Source organism: Arachis ipaensis, chromosome B7 (genome assembly GCF_059453495.1).
Source record: "Arachis ipaensis isolate K30076 ecotype BB chromosome B7, ASM5945349v1, whole genome shotgun sequence".
NCBI lineage: Eukaryota > Viridiplantae > Streptophyta > Magnoliopsida > Fabales > Fabaceae > Arachis > Arachis ipaensis.
Window position 1 is genome coordinate 135,632,031 of NC_142442.1, and position 16,712 is coordinate 135,648,742.

Genomic DNA, 16,712 nt, shown 5'->3' on the forward strand with positions numbered 1-16,712 from the left:
TCCAACAAATCCGAGGAGAATACCAGGTAAAAGATCCCTTGCTAGAGCGTTACTGGCTGATAGCAAAGGATCTTATTTCAAAATTTAACTCATTCATCATCCTACATGTACATAGAGAAAAGAACACTAGAGCCGACATATTATCTAAACTTGCATCCACTAGGGCAGACACACAAACGTCAGCACTAACACAGTTGACACTTAAAAAACCCATCATTGAATTTATATCCATAACAAACATTAACCACCTCCATGACTGGAGAGCACCCTTTCTTGAGTACATCAATACGGGTACCGTGCCTAAAAATGAGCTTAATCCGCAACACTTCAGACGAAAGGCAAGCCTATATACAAGCGTAGCAGGAGAACTGTATAAGCGCGGCATCTCACAACCGTTACTGAAATGTCTGAACAACGAAGAAGCAAGAGAAGTAATGAACGAAGTACATGAAGACGTATGTGGAAATCACATCGGAGGAAGAGCCCTAGCCGCAAAAATCGTCCGAACAGGATATTTCTGGCCGACCATAAAAAGAGATTGCATAGCGAAAGTCAAGAAATGCGATAAATGCCAAAAGCATGAAGCCATTTCTACAAAGCCAGCCGAGCTATTGCACAGTATGGAGGTAAGCTGGCCTTTTCAAAGATGGGGACTCGATATCCTCGGCCCATTTCCAGTAGCACCAGGTCAGGTAAAATTTCTTTTAGTATCAATCGACTACTTCTCAAAGTGGATAGAAGCACAACCCTTAGCAAAGATAACAGCCGAAAAGGTAAGATCTTTTATATGGAAAAACATAATATGCCGATTTGGAATACCAAGAGAAATAATATCAGATAACGGTAGACAATTTACCGATAATAACCTCGGCATATTTTTAAGCAACTTTAATATACAGCACTATTTCAGCTCGGTCGAACACCCACAAACCAATGGGCAAGCCGAAGCTGCTAACCGAGTTATATTGCAGGCAATAAAGAGAAAGCTTGACAATGCGAGGGGTGAATGGGCCGAGCTAATCCCAGAAATACTATGGAGCTACAACACTACAATACAAACAACCACTGGCGAGACACCTTTCAGGTTGGTATACGGGGCAGAGGCACTAATCCCAGTAGAAGTCGGAACACCCACAGTTAGGACCGAGCTATACGACGAACAAAACAACACTCTCATAAGAGGGGCCGAGCTTGACCTCATCGAAGAAGACAGGGATATCGCAGCAATCAAACAAAGAGCCATGAAACAATTGGCTGCAAGAAGGCACAATAGCAAAGTCGTCCCGAGGGCTTTCTCAGAAGACGACCTTGTCCTCAGACGAACTGAAGACGCAAGACGACCTCCTTCACACGGCAAGCTCGCAGCGAACTGGGAAGGACCCTTTCGAATAGCAAAAGTGCTCGGAATGGGGGCTTATCAATTACAGACATTACAGGGCAGCCCAGTGTCAGGAAACTGGAATGTTTCCTCATTAAAAGTGTATAGATCATAAATTGTACAATCAGCGGATGAAGGCACTCTTTTTCCCCCTTAGAGCTTTTTTCCCAAAACAAGGGTTTTGCCTAAGCAAGGGTTTTAACGAGGCCGGACGCCCAAATATATTCAACTCATTGAATGTTTCTCTCAAATATAAGCCTAACAAACAACATATAAGGGAGAACAATGTATACAAAATCAACAAAATAACATCATTAACTTGGCCTAAACCTCGGCCAAAACAAAATAGTTCAAAAGTATCAGCAAAACAAGGCCAAACCTCGGCCAAACGAAAGAAAATAGTCAATAACAGACAATCATACACAAACTAAGAGGGAGGAGCGTTCTCATCGTGCTCCTCCGCAGTTCCATCTACAACAAATTTTCCACCAACAACTATCTTAGTCATATCAAGATGATCACTGTCAAAATCCGGGGCCAGCACAACGATCTGACTCACAGCTCGTTCAAATCCATAGGAGAACATCTCCATACCATGCTCCTCCAACTCATGAACGCGAGAAGTGAGCCGACCTTTGGCCACATCATGTTCCATAACTTCAGCTTGCAGCAAACGGATCTGGTCCCTTAAGCGAGTCACCTCCTCTTCAGAATCCTTCGCCCTATCCAAAGCACTAATAACAGCATCATCTTTCTCCTTAGCAGATTTTTCCAACTCAGTTACCCTCATATTATGCGACTTCTCCAGATCGGCAACCCGATTCACAATCCCCTGCTGCTCGGCACCGATAAGCTCGGTAGTTCGACCAACACACACCAGGCGAGAAGCAACAATCTACACAAACATAAAAAACCACAAAAAGTCAAAAGGCAAGGAAGAAGTATACCAAAATGCTCAAAATATAGCAGGCATTACCTGAACAAATTTACCAAGAGACTCCATGCCAACACGGCGAGTCATCAGCATATCCCCAGGGTATTGAGACACCTTATCAGAAAGATCGGCGAAGTCAAATTGATCACTCCACAAGGAGTGCGATCCAGAGCCAGCAATAAAGCCATGAAGCTTTCTCTGACGATCAAAGGCAACCCCACCACCTCCAACAACCTCCCTTACTTCCTCCGAGATCACCTCCACAGATTTCTCAACATTATCCCTTTTTCTCTTAAAGGAAGACGCAGCCTGAGCAACAGATTGAGCAATATCACCTCCCCCCTCATTCACTGCCAGAGAGGCATCGGTGAGTCTTTCCTTTTTCTTTTTTAGAAAAGTCTGAAGACGCCCTGGATCAAGAAGAGGCACCCGTCCACCTACACAGAAGACAAAAGGTCAGAATAAATAAAGCAAATGAGAAACAAACACAAAACAGTCAAGAAATACCTAAATATGCTTTCAAACCATCCATATCACCAGAGTCATAATAGCGAAGAAGGTCAGGAATAGACAAACACTCCCCCCCAACAAAACTCTCAACCAAAAAGTCTAGTAACCGCTCCTCCTCCTCACTCCGTTCAACAGCTTCAAGAATCTGACAAGGTTCCGAACACCAGTATAAGGGAAATCTCTCTACTAACTCGTCATCTAGGTAGAAAGGGTATTCAGATTCCACCGACCTCACCTTTACAAACAAAGATTTAAAGTTTTTAAAGGAATACTTATAAAGAAGGAAGAGAGACCGACCAGGGTAACTGCTCAGACATACCCATAACCCCTTTCGAACCCCTTTCGCCTGAAACAACGAAAAGAAGACAGCAAGAGAACAAGGGACAGAAAGAAAGCTCATTAAGCACTGGAAAGCACGCAAAAACGCCCAAGAGTTAGGATGTAATTGTGAAGGCGCACAGTTCAACTGGGTTAACACATCACATTCAAATGCAGAAAACGGGAACCTAACGTGAAGCTCGATAAGACAAGGAGTATAAAAATAGAAATACTGCCAATCCCCCCTCCTCTCGCAAACCCTATCTTCACTAGAACAGGGAAGAAACTCAACCGCAATACCAGACCCCTCCCTCACGACATGCAAGCTACGAAGCTCACCAATGGAGTCGACACTAACAAAAGAAGAGGAGCGGGTCCTCACATCATCATGAACCCAGTAATAGGGGTTGGATTCATCCTCCTCCACAACTTTATCTTTTTCTTTATCCCTCGCCATCCCAAGAAGAAAGAACAGAGAAAAGAAAACGAACTACAGAGGAAAAAACGAACCTTTAGAAGTCATGGCAAAGATCAGAAAGAATTTGAAACAGCAATTCCCAAAGGAAAATTATTGCAAGCCCACTAACTTAGTGGGTAAATACTTCACAACCGTTAACAAGCGTGGATAACCCAAACGGCAAATAAAGGCATTAAAAGCGGGCACGTTTTGCAAGAAAAGCAATAGCAACGCCTTCCAAGACCATTTAACACCATTGAAGACCAATTTTGGAGCGGCCCAAGACCAGAAGACACAACGAAAACAATAAGCTCGTCTATCATTTACGTACAATGCCAGCCGAGCTTGGGGGCTATGACGTGTATCCCGCTAAGCTCGGGATTAGCATCAGCAACAACAATCCGACCATGAATCTCGGAAACAAACAAACCAAAGCTGAAATAAACACGCACGTGAGTTATACACTACCCCATAGACGTTATTTGCGAAAACAGAACTCATTATCCAAGCCACCAATATCAGAACAAGTCAGGCTCCACTTGACGCCCCAATCATCTATAAAATGAGGGTAAAAACAACCTAAGAATGACAGGTGATAGAATTCACTCTAACTCATACTCTTTACTCTTCTTAACTCATACACTTACTTGAGCGTCGGAGTGTTTTTTGCAGGTGCTCCCGCTGCCGTGTTTCACCACACCGAGGTTACCTTTGGAGACCACCTCCGTGACGACGTACAGCTCCTAGAACTAAGTAAATCTCGTTGGGGACCTATACCTCGGCTGGTTCGGACGGAACAGCACCGTATTGTAGGTTCTGTGGCTGAACAACTAGTAGGGTGAGAAATTTACTGGGACAATTGATGTGGTTGACACTATGGTTTTACTGGAAAATTTGTGGCTTCACGAAAACAAGTTCAGTGGGTTGATTCTATAAAATATTTGAGACTTGGATTCGTTGAAGGAACTTAATCTCATTAGAAACCAATTAGTTGGACTTGTACCTAATATATTAGGTAACATGAAATTGGACATTTTTGAACTGGTCTTGTTTATACCCTTACTCAAAAATATAAAGTCAGACTCAATGAGAATAAAAGCTTACCCAAAAAAGGTGGTCTCATTTACTTACCTGATTTATTAGAAGTATGGCATGATAAGAGTGATTCAACCCTACTTATATGAATAAGTAACCACCTCTTGGAATATCTTCTTTTATCTCTCTACTTTATCTAAAAAGGAGATCTCAACAAATTATTAAGATAAAAGAAATGGTCATCAACCATCAAAAGTAAAATTATTTTAAAGGTGGTTTGTTATTCCACATACTATAGGTATACTAAACACCTTCAGGTATATTCAGAATCCAATCTATTAAAAACCTGCTTAAAGTCCTTGTTAACTTACGCATCGAAGTCTCTTGTAGGTATCATCCCCCTAATTTCTCATGAGAAACTCGGACGGCATCACCTCGGCACCAACACAAGTCGTACGCTACATCAAAAAGAGTTAGACCTCACATTCATATCTAAATCACCGTTTTAGATAATCCTCGGAATATAATGTTTAAGAACAAATCTTTTTAATTAATTACTTCAAATAAAACTTCCAATTTTATAAAATTTCGGCAGCATCTCCTCTAAAACTCGGACACTACCACCCTTTTCGGGTCCTATTCAAACATTTCTCAAACCTTTTCTCAATCATTTTCAAATCTCAAACATTATCCAGAGTTGAACTAGTTCCAATATCAAATTATTTTCAAATCAAACTAATTCCAACAATAAAACTCTTTTTAAAAATCAAATTAGCTCAAATATTAAATCATTTATGAAATCAGACCAACTCAAAATCAAACCGCTCCCAGAATCAATTTATTTTCGGTTTAATTACTCTGTTGGTCTCTATAGTTTTGTGAAATTTTCAATTAGGTCCTTATACTTTTTTTTTAATTGGGTCCCTACACTAAATTTATTTTCAATTAAGTCCCTCTTAGTAGTAATTGGCTTAATTTTATAGGGACCCAATTAAAAAAAATTTGGTGCAGGGACTCAATTAAAAGGAAAAAAAAGTATAGGGACCTAATTGAAAATTTTGCGAAACTATAGGGACCAACAGAGTAATTAAACCTTTATTTTCATATCTCAAATTATTTCCAAAATCAATTCATTTATTTTACCAAGTAAACTCTAAAACCAAGAAAATCCACCTTTCATAATAATCAAGTAAATAACATTTCAAACCGGTTTTTACCAATTAACCATACACCACTCACGCAATCAAGCACCCAATAATCCAATCCAACAAACCATCACATCCACGAGACAAATATAATCACAGAACTATATCTTTTTGCGTCAATATCTATTTATCACAACTCTGTAATGTGAAATAGATTTTAAGAAAAACCCTACCTCAATTAGCTAAGTCCATGTAACTTATCATGATAATTCCCTTTTCTTTCAATTCATGGCGACAGTGACAACAATAACCCCACGGAAACAACAACAGCCTCGACGCCCCTTATAACAACTGTGTCAATACGAATTGCAATGACAGTGACTGAAACAGTTTCAAGAAATCGAAGGCAAGGACATATATCAAAAATTGAATCAAAACAAGCATATGACAACAATAATTATAAGGGTTCTAGATGGAAAACTCATTGCAGCTACAGAAAAACAGAGCGGTAGAGCCGCAAGAAGCAAAAATCAAACCAGAAAATCCATTTTGGCAGCGGTAGCATTAATCTGAGTGATTAAGGCAGCAAAGAGCATTATTTTGAGTGATTAAGGCAGCAGAGATACCAACAATAATCAGAACAGTAGAATAGAATAGAAGTGGAACAGGTTTCAAAAAAGCAAGAGACAGGGTTATCGGTGAATCTGGCCCGGTTCGGCAACAGCGTAGGCAAGGCTTCTCTTTGGCAGTAAGACGCGGCGGTGGCAACCCTGGTGACAGCCAGGCATGGCGGTGGCTGAAGCTTCATCGACGGTGATTTGGCAGTGGCCTGAACGGCGACGGCAACGCATGAACGGCGGCGACTGGGTGACACTGGCTCCGACGGCGCACAGGTCTCCTTCCTCCTCTCTTTAATCACGTCACTCCCTCTCTCTGCAGCGGTGTCACAGCAACAGTGATGAGTTTTAGTGGCGGCAAATCGCTGGCGACGGAGTCTGGCAGTGGCGAACGGCTTTTGCTCGGCGGGCTCGACAGCGTCTGGTACAGTGGCGGCATCTCCCCTTTCTCCATCGTGGGCTCTCTCGTTCCTCTCTCACTCTCCCTCAGCTAACCCAGTCGACAGTGACGGCGACGCAGGTTCAAAACGGCGATGCCTCTCCTTCGACACGGTTGGACGGCGACGCGACACGGCGCGGCGAGCGGCGGCGAGGCAGCAGCGCGGTCTTCTCTCTCTTCTCCTTCCTCAGCTCTCCCTCTCTCTCTCTCTTCTTTGTGCGACCTGACAGCGCGGCGGCAGTGACGCCCGCCGGTGCCGCCCTCACTCTTCTCTCCCCTTCTTCCGCAGATCCCTCTCCCCTCTTCCTTTTTTTATAGAGTGTTCCACATAAAGTATAACAAGAATGGTGAGCCTTCATCACCTGATGTGATGGTGCTGTCTGGGTCTGAACCATCTGATGATGAGTTCCCGTCAGACGACGATGAAAATGACATACTGGAAGGGGTTGATCCTCATAATCCAATAGATTTGTCTCGTGCAAGCAATTCATCAATTGAGGTGAGCGAAGAAAGTAATGAAACAAGAGAACTGTCTCACAACGAGTAATGTTAAATGCAACTTTTTTTTTCTTATGTCTTGCATTTTAATATCGTGGTACATATAGATATCTTTTAATGTGGTGACTAACAAGTTTAAATATCCTGAACCAGATACACTCCATATGCTTATTATAAGAAGACCATTACAAGTTCGGACTTGAGTCAATCTAGACTGGCAAGTTGATCTTAAAAGAGTTATTTTTTTAACAAATTTATGAAATATTGGTTGTGTATCTGTTATTCATTATATAGGAAAATTCTCTCTAGACTCTAGCTATGAATCATTCATTGTAGTATCTGCCCTATAATTTTGCTGTATATCTTAAACCCTCTAGATATGGTTCGGTTTGGAAGATTACTGGTCCACCTTCCAGTGTAGGTAAGAATATATTCTTTTTGCACCTACTGAAAAGTGGAGAAAGAGATAGAAAATGGAAGTTTGGGGTTGAAGGAAAAGAATGTTGTAAACTATACAAGTTAAAGAGAGGAAACAACATCCTGGACTCCCCATCGAACTGCCACATAGAGTTGTTGATTGAAAGATCTTAGACCTTATAAAAAAGGGCCTCCTATATTTTTTTTTTTGAAGAGGAGCTCAACACAACAAGTGGAGCAAAGGGGAACAAAAGAAAAATGAGCACAAAGCAAACAAACAAAGATAAATATAGCAAACGACCAGAAATATATACCCCTTTGTCATCTCCGGCATTGTCATCAACAACAGAAGGGTCTGCATCTAACCACTCTTTGTAGCTCAGAAAGGACATGTTAATAATCTTCTCAACTCCTTTACCCTTGTTCTGAAAAATTCTTCTGTTTTTTTCCAACCATATGTTCCATATAATCGCACAAAAACACACCATCCACTTCTTACGATCCTCCTTCCTTTTCGATATCTCAGTCCAACTAAGGAAATACTCTTTTAACATACCCGAACAAGACCATTCTCTACCAACATATGAAAGCCATGCACACCATATATGCCAAGAAAAACTACAGCAAAAAAATAAATGGTGACCAAACTCAATACCTTCATTACATAGAACACATAAAGTATTTTGTTGGTTAATGACCCCAAACCGACTTAGTCTCTCCTATGTATTATTCTATGTTACACATATTTTAGACTATGTTAAATTGTGTTGGAGATATTTATTTTTTTATCAATGGATATCTGACAATCCATATTTTAAAGATTATACATAATAATAAACTACATACATCTTCATTGAACTTTTTTTTTGTGTCTAACAATATCCATTATATTTTATTATCTTAAGAAATATGTTACAATATTCATTAACATCTTAGATAATTATTATATTTTATTATTTTATTTTAACATAACAATAATCTTTTTATTATCGAAATTTAATACAACATACATATTTTTATACGACATATTTTAGTTATATTTTAATATTTTTTATTTAAAAATTTTAAAATATATGATTTCCGTACAACTACACGAATTATCATGCTAGTATTAAGAATAAAATTAAGGCCATTTATAGCATATTGATTTATTTATACAGATTGAAGGAAATTGTGACAAGTGGCACAGTAGAGAACAGGCTTAGCAAAGCTCTGTCACCTTATTTGGGCTTGCTAATTGAATGAAGCCGGCTAATAGAATCAGGAGACAAAGTTGCAAATTCCCAACTGGGTATAAGGAAGTGGGCTGCCCTATTGTTTTTTTTTTATTTGGATCATCAGTGATGGGCTCCTTTAATATAATTGGACTTATACATCTTCTACCATGCTTCAGGATTTTATGGAACAGAGCACTGCTGTAATCCCTCTTCTCCGGTCGCTGTCATTGTGTTCCTCGCTGCTGGAACTGGGGCCTTGTTCTTTCTGCTCTGCTTTGCGGTGTTCATCTGCTCACGCCGTTCTGAAACTTCTGCTCTGGTTGGCGTTCTAAAACCTTTGCTCTGCTCCGCCGTGGTGCCGTGCTCTGTCCTCTCAGAAAAATCGATAACTCTCCGCCGTTCACCTCATCTCAAGCCTCTCGCATCATACTCGATCCTTAGGTATCTCTTCCTCCATGTCTTTATTACTTATTTTTTCCTAGTAATTTTATGGAAGTTCTATTTTGGATCATTTCTTCTGATGTGCTGTTATCAAATTACCGAATTTAGGGTTTTTCTCTTGTTGATTTTGGTTTTGATTCCATTGAATTTTGATTTTGGTCCACTCTCTGCTATTGTTAATTTTAGATTTCAATTTTTAATTTTTTTACTAATGCAGAGGTACATAAAGCAGAACAATGACGTTGCTTTCTGCACCCGGGATGGGTATCAATTACTTTCACTTCTCTACTTTCTTTTCTTCGTGCACCTTATTGCCTCATTACTTCTTTTTCCTTTAGGTTTCATGAAAAAAATTATTATTGTTTTAATATAACCGATATGGTACAATTACTTGATTGATTGTGTCAAAAACAAATAAGAATTAAGATACATGAATTTTAGATATAATTGAGTTATCTTAACCTAGTTAGTAGTTTTGAATTTTTAGATATAATCCAAATAAAGAAGCTAGTATTAGTAGTTTTGAATTTTGAACCAATAACGAAAATCCATCTTACATTGTTTCTTCTCGAGTTCTCTCCGTGCTTCTTGAATTCGCATCACTTTTGGCTAATGGAGCTGAAGCAAAAGCTGAAGTAGGTAATAACTATGTGTATGCAACTATTGATTTGTCGCCTCATAATAAGTTGTTAGTATATTGATAATTCATATAGCATATGCGAATATAATATCTTTTGGAACTAAATTATGAGGGTTTTAATCATTTAAGTATGAAATAGGTATTTTACTCTAACTTAATTATGTCGTGGATTTAATGTATTGGTGCATGACAATTATATTCACAGGATTTTTTTTGAAAAGCTCATGAGCAATGCTGTTAATGCCTAGGCACTACACTTAATATGAGCTGTGTATGTAGAAATATTTGAAGTGCTTTTATAATTTCAGCATCTAATTTATAATTGAAGTTTGGTGTTTAAGTGCTATTTTGGGGATATCAATTGCACCTTTAGGATTCTGTTGAAATTTATATCAATTGTTGCTCCAAAAAGAATTTAAAATTGTTGAAATTAAAACTTTACCAAATTGAATTTAAGACTGTTGTGATTGAATTTGTTTCTTTGCCATGTTCAGTGGTGACCACACAGTAATGATAATTGATTGTGAAACTTGATAGCTTAATAAGCTAATCACAAAGTGTATTAATCTTATTATGATCATGTGATAATTTCTTGCTAAAGGCATGGATAAAGCATAGGCTAACTTTACTTTATGCCAAACCACTAGTTAATTATAAGCATTATTCACTACGCTTAATGTTTGAGAAATCTGAAAGTTGGATAAATGTGAATTTTATACCTAACCAAAGGTATTTTTGCATCTTACTTTTTAGATTTGGGATAATTCTTGTTGACTGAAAGTTGCTAGAGACAGAGAGCTAAGTACAGCAAAAAAGAACATGGTGGGGTTTATAACGATATTCATTATTTAATACATCAGTCATCGAAAATGGAAAAATAGAAGCTAGGCAAAAATGAAGGTGTACAAATGGAATAATTAGTTATGCTCTTCTTGTATTGCTGACTCATTAGATTTGTATTCAACTCTTTTTAAGTCAGAATATGTATTTTGTTTAGAAGTTTTTTATTAAATCGGCTTGTCATATATTGATATTTGAACTAAAAATCTTTATACAATATCTATAATATTTTTGAAATTTTAACATGATAAAATTTATTGGTTATCTTTTTTGTGTATCTTTAATCTTATTGGATCCAAGTTATAATGGAATGCTTAAAAGTAAATTAAAAGTAAATTATGTTTGTCTTTTTGTCATTCTTTTAACACTTGTCATTAACAATTGATAACTTGAAATATTAATAAAGTACTTTTTTGACTGAATTATTTAGTCTAATTTTAAAATAATGATAAATATTTTATTATATGAATTTTTATATAATTTTACATATTTTATTTATAGTGCAAACAAAATAAGTATACATATACTTTGAATTATTGATGTTATTCCTATTAAAGATGGATTGTTAGTTAGAAAAAGAATTATTAATTAAAAATTTTAAAATTATAAAATTTATATTTAAATTTGAATTTTTATGATTACAATTAAATAGGAAAGGATTGTTAATACTATCTTATATTAGGCTAGAAAAACATGATAATAGTTAGAGAAATAAGCAAGTTGTTTTTCCAATACAAAAATAGTAATCAAATTTTGCTTTTAACCAAGTTTAATTAAATTAAAATTTGCCTATGCATATTTTTTTTGTATGTTTTTTTTTCTTTCTCCTTCTTCTTTATTATTTACTAATTGTTCCAAGTTTATAAGATCAATGGATAATTCATCTTGTAATATCTGTCAAATAAATTTAATTACTCTATCAAAAAGATCAATAAGACAAAATCTAACAATAATGTAATTCTGTCAACTCTTAATCTTTATTTAGTTCTTATCTTCCTTATTTATGTTAACCAAATTTATGTGTACTTATTTAATTTTCAAATAAGAATAATATAAAATTTTAGATGAAAAATAAGATACAGTTTATATAAAATTAGGCATAATCTTAGTTCACCAATAAAAAATATATATTGACAAATATATCATCTTATTTTTTATTAAAATATGAATAAAAATGAACTACTAAATCAAACAAATTCTACATTGGTAAACTATTTAAAATGTGCTCAGATCATTTATGTACAGATAAAAAATATAAATAATTTTTAAGTTTGACATAATGCTTCACTAAAGAGTATTTAAGTTGATAAACTGTATGATAAATTCTAGCGAAACCTCTTTGAAATATAGAAAAAATTATCTTCTATGATAAATATAATAATTATTGGATGAAATAAATTGAGTAAATTACTAATTATGCCCCCGAATTTGTAAAACGCTGACATAGATACCCCTAGAATAAGATAACGACAATCATACCCTTGAAAAATTTAAAAACGGATCAGATCTGCCCAACTGTGAGGAGAACCCTTCTCCGTTAAACGGAGTTTGTTGATGTGTCAAACAGAAGTCCAACGTGGCATCCGTATTAGACTCTCAATCACGTTTTGTCCATGTATCCCCAATTCAACAAACCCTAATTGCCCAATTGAGATGAAATGACAGAATTAACCCTAAGTGAAACATCATATTTAACTAAGACTATGTTGGACGCGCGAAACTGAGGAGTTTGTGGGTGGTCGTCTCTGTTTCTGTTCGTCTGTTGTCGCTTTGTATTCGTTTCTTGGATTTGGCAACGTCACATGCGGTATCACGTTTGGCGTTGATACAGAGTGAAGAAGTCGCCGTTGATCAACCAAGGTTTTGGTAAGCATTCTATGTTTGCGTTGGTGTTATTATCAGTCGTTTGAGGTTTGCAATGGAGGTATGATGATGGTGTTTTCATGTATCATGTTAGATGTTTATGACTTTTTTGATGATTTTTGTCAGATGGCTACGCATATCACATTTGTTTATCACCATCGGGGTTGGTTAGAGAAGGATGCAGATGGTGGGGTGAAGTCTAATGGTGGTTTACTGAGTATCATCGAGAGGGTGCATGTTGATACTTGTAATCTATTCCTTGTTGAAGGCTTGTTTCTAGATTTAGGTTATACTAGGTATAATGAAGTTTATTGGTTGGAGCCAGGGATGGATTTAGCTAACGGGTTACGGGTGCTCAGAAGGGATGCCGATGTGGTTAAGATGTGTGATGCTGCACTGAGGAATGAAAACAGGGTTCACTTGTATTTTGAGCATCCAGTTGATATGGATCCAGAGTATGTTGAGATGCCTTGCTTAGAAGACCAGGAAAATCATGACCAGGAACCGCAACAAAATGAAGAGGAGGAAGGATCTGAACATACAGAAGTAGAGGGAGGACCTTTATTTAATGAAGCAAATGAACAAGAGGATCCCCCACAGCACAAGGAGCAACAACAACAAGAGGATGAACTAACATTGAACAAAAGGGGGTATGATGAACCATTGCCAGAGGAGGCTGGTACTGAAAACCTTTCTAATCAAGGTCAGGCTGGAACAACTGAAAATGAGGCCCTCAATGAAGGAGACAATCAGCAGACCCATGTTGAAGACCATGAGAGGCCATCGAATCCTGAAGAAGTTAATGGCAGGGGAAGAAAACGCAGGAAGAAACATGCGAGGCCCCCACCATTTGGTAGAGATCAACCTGCACCAGAAAACAATAGTGAAGGACATGCTGGTTAGTATATGAATTGTAGATCCTAGTAGTAATGTTGTTTTTCTTTTGGGTTTGTAAATGTATTTGCCATAAACTGTCAATTAATTAATAACCTTAAGCTATGAATGCGTAATGTTGTTGAACTAGATGAGGGTGCGTCTTGTGGGGTTCAAGGTCGGAGGATTCATCGAAGACCCCGTCCATCCGGCCAGAGGATTCTGCCACCTAGGGAAGAGAATCAGGCCCCAAGGGTGGTTGTGCCTAACCCAAATGACATTGATGAAGAGCCTACTGAATATCAGTATCACTCTGAAGAGCTACACACCCCACCAGGTTCTGATTCTGAAGATGAAAATCTAGTATTCCCTCAGTATAATCCTGATACAAAGTTTGGCAAAATTAGACTGGAGTTAGGGATGGAGTTTGGCACGATGCAGCAGTTTAAGGATGCAGTTAGGAAGTATAGTATTCAGATGGGCAGAGAGGCATTTTTCCTCAAGGTTGAACCACATAGGTGCAGGGTCATCTGTTACAACGAAACTTGTCCTTGGGAAGTTTACTGTGCAAGGAGAAACCAGCCCCCTAGTTACCAAATCAAAACACTGGTTGATGAGCATACATGTCCTAGGAGTAATAAAAGCAGGTCAGTCACTTGTAAATGGGTGGCCGAGGAGTTGATTAGCAAGATTAGGGTTTGTCCTAACTTGTCCCATAGAGAGGCTCGAGAAATGTTCAAAGTTGAGTTTGATATTTGTGTCGGAGAGAGGATGATGTTTAGGGCAATGGAGAAGGCTAAGGATGTCATCGAGGGCACAGAGAAGGAACAATATTTGAAGTTAAGGACTTACTTGTCTGAGCTGCGTAAGGCCAATCCAGGATCCACTTGCCGTATGAGCACAACACCACAACAAGAGGGGCTGCCTAAGTTTAGAAGTCTATACATCTGTCTAGAAGCATGTAAAAGGGGATTCAAGGAAGGATGTAGGCCTTTCCTATGCCTTGATGGAGCATTTTTAAAGGGTTATTTTGGGGGGCAGCTGCTGACAGCCGTTGCTCAGGACGCCAACAATCATCTATTCCCAGTTGCATATGGAGTAGTTGATGCAGAAACAAAGACCAATTGGAAAGAATTCCTAGAGTATTTGTTGGATGATATCGGGGATCATAGGCAATTCGATTGGCACTTCATGTCTGACAAACAGAAGGTTAGTAATTAATTTGTGTGTGCAATTATGTTATAGTATATGATGTCTAACTTAGTTATTTACAGGGGCTAATACCTGCTCTACAAGAAGTTATGCCAGGGGTTAAACACAGGTTCTGTACTATGCATATGTGGAGGAATTTTAACAAGCGTTGGAAAGACCTAGAACTGAAACAGTTGCTATTTCAATGTGCAAGGGCACTGACTGATCAGGAGTTTAATGAAGGTATGGATGCCATAAAGAGAATTAATACTTCTGCTTGGGAATATCTGTCTAAGTATGAGCAAGAAACTTGGTCAAGATCAAGATTCTCCACTTGGCCCAAAGTGGATAACATAACGAACAACAATGCGGAGTCTCTTAATGCAACCATGGTGGGGCTAAGAGGCAAGAGCATCATAACCATGCTAGAGGAGATTAGATATTACCTCATGAAGACTATGGCTACCCACAAAGATGCACTCATGGCCTACACGGGTAAACTGGCGCCTATCCAGACGAGCAGACTAGAGAAGGAAAAGAAGGAAGGAAACTACTGGGAAGCTCAATGGGTGGGATATGATGAGCATAATGTCTTTGAAGTTAGAAGGCATGGTCGAACAGTTTGGGTCAACACTCATGAAAGGAGTTGCACTTGTAGAAAGTGGCAACTTACAGGTCTGCCTTGCTGTCATGGAATTGCTGCAATTCAAAGAAAAAATCAACGACCAGAAGATTATGTCCACCATTGGCTGACTATGGAAGCATACAATAGAACATACCAATTTCACATCAACACTGTCCCTAGTCAAGAATATTGGGCTGATGCAGAAGGGCTGCCGTGTCTCCCTCCACCTTATAAGAGGCCAATAGGAAGACCTACAAAGAAGAGAGCAAGGCATGAATCAGAGAGACAGAGTGGGAGCCAGTACAAAATCAAGAGGAGCTATGGAAAGACAAGTTGTAAATATTGCAAAAAGGTAAATAAAAACTCACTTAATCAATGCCTGTTGATATTGACTGTTCTAATGTGTTAATGCTTGGAATGATCTTGTCTTCGTAGGTGGGACATAATTCGAGGACTTGTCCTGATAAGAAGACTCCTGCTGCAGCTGAGGAAGGTGAAGATGTACAACAAGCACCTGCAGCAGATCAACCGGCAAGAGGAGGGATTGTGCCACCCAGGAGCTTAAAAGACATGTCAGACTCAGAGCAGGAGATGTTCTGGGAAGAAACCATGGATGCAGTTGAAGAGGAGCTCACCCAAGGCCACCCACAGTCTGAAGCTGATGAAGAGGTAGCTCATTTCTCAATAACTGTTGTTTACACTTAACTCACATGTACTAAACAGACTTTATTTGTTGTAGGGTTACATCAACACATCAGGTACAACAAGTCATGGTGAAGGAAGGAGATCTGCTATATCCAACCCTGCAAGGAGAGCAACAAGATCTAAAACTCCCTCCAATGCTGCTGCGGCTGCTGCTGCATCTACTAGCAAGGAAAGATCCAGGGTCAAGATGCCTATTAGGAGACACCCCTTAGCCCAACCGATTATGAGGCCCACATCTCCAGCTCCAACAGCCCAACCCAATGTGAGGCCCATAGCTCCAGGCCCATCTGCCACTCCAAGGCCCAACCCACCATTTAGGCCCCACAGATAAGGCCCATACAACACCTGCTACTGGTTCAGAAGTTTCAGACTCCACAAGGTCTCCACTTGTCTCAAATGAAACCATGAATGGTGCATCTAAAGCAACCACTTCTAGGTTCTCAAGGTTCATGCCAAAATAGTCAACTTGAGGGCAACTTGAGTGCATAATTAGTTGATCTTTTTGGGTTATAAGTTAATATTTAGTTGCAGTGGTTTATCTATATTTTGGGTTGTATGTTGATATTTAC

General features: G+C 38.6%; 2 protein-coding genes across 2 annotated transcripts; one reads left to right on the forward strand and one right to left on the reverse strand.

Annotated features, from left to right (window-relative positions):
* Positions 1-1,805: 1,805 nt before the first annotated feature.
* LOC148554271 (uncharacterized) lies at positions 1,806-2,405 on the reverse strand. The gene is made up of 2 exons (XM_088495063.1): positions 2,355-2,405; positions 1,806-2,273 (listed from the first exon to the last, which is right to left on the reverse strand). Exons 1-2 carry the CDS (start codon positions 2,403-2,405, stop codon positions 1,806-1,808), a joined length of 519 nt encoding a protein of 172 aa, XP_088351189.1.
* A 10,470-nt stretch (positions 2,406-12,875) lies between these two features.
* Positions 12,876-16,474, forward strand: LOC107606050 (uncharacterized). The gene is made up of 5 exons (XM_016308016.3): positions 12,876-13,647; positions 13,774-14,831; positions 14,897-15,790; positions 15,874-16,107; positions 16,178-16,474. Exons 1-5 carry the CDS (start codon positions 12,876-12,878, stop codon positions 16,472-16,474), a joined length of 3,255 nt encoding a protein of 1,084 aa, XP_016163502.1.
* The last annotated feature ends 238 nt before the right edge of the window (positions 16,475-16,712 follow it).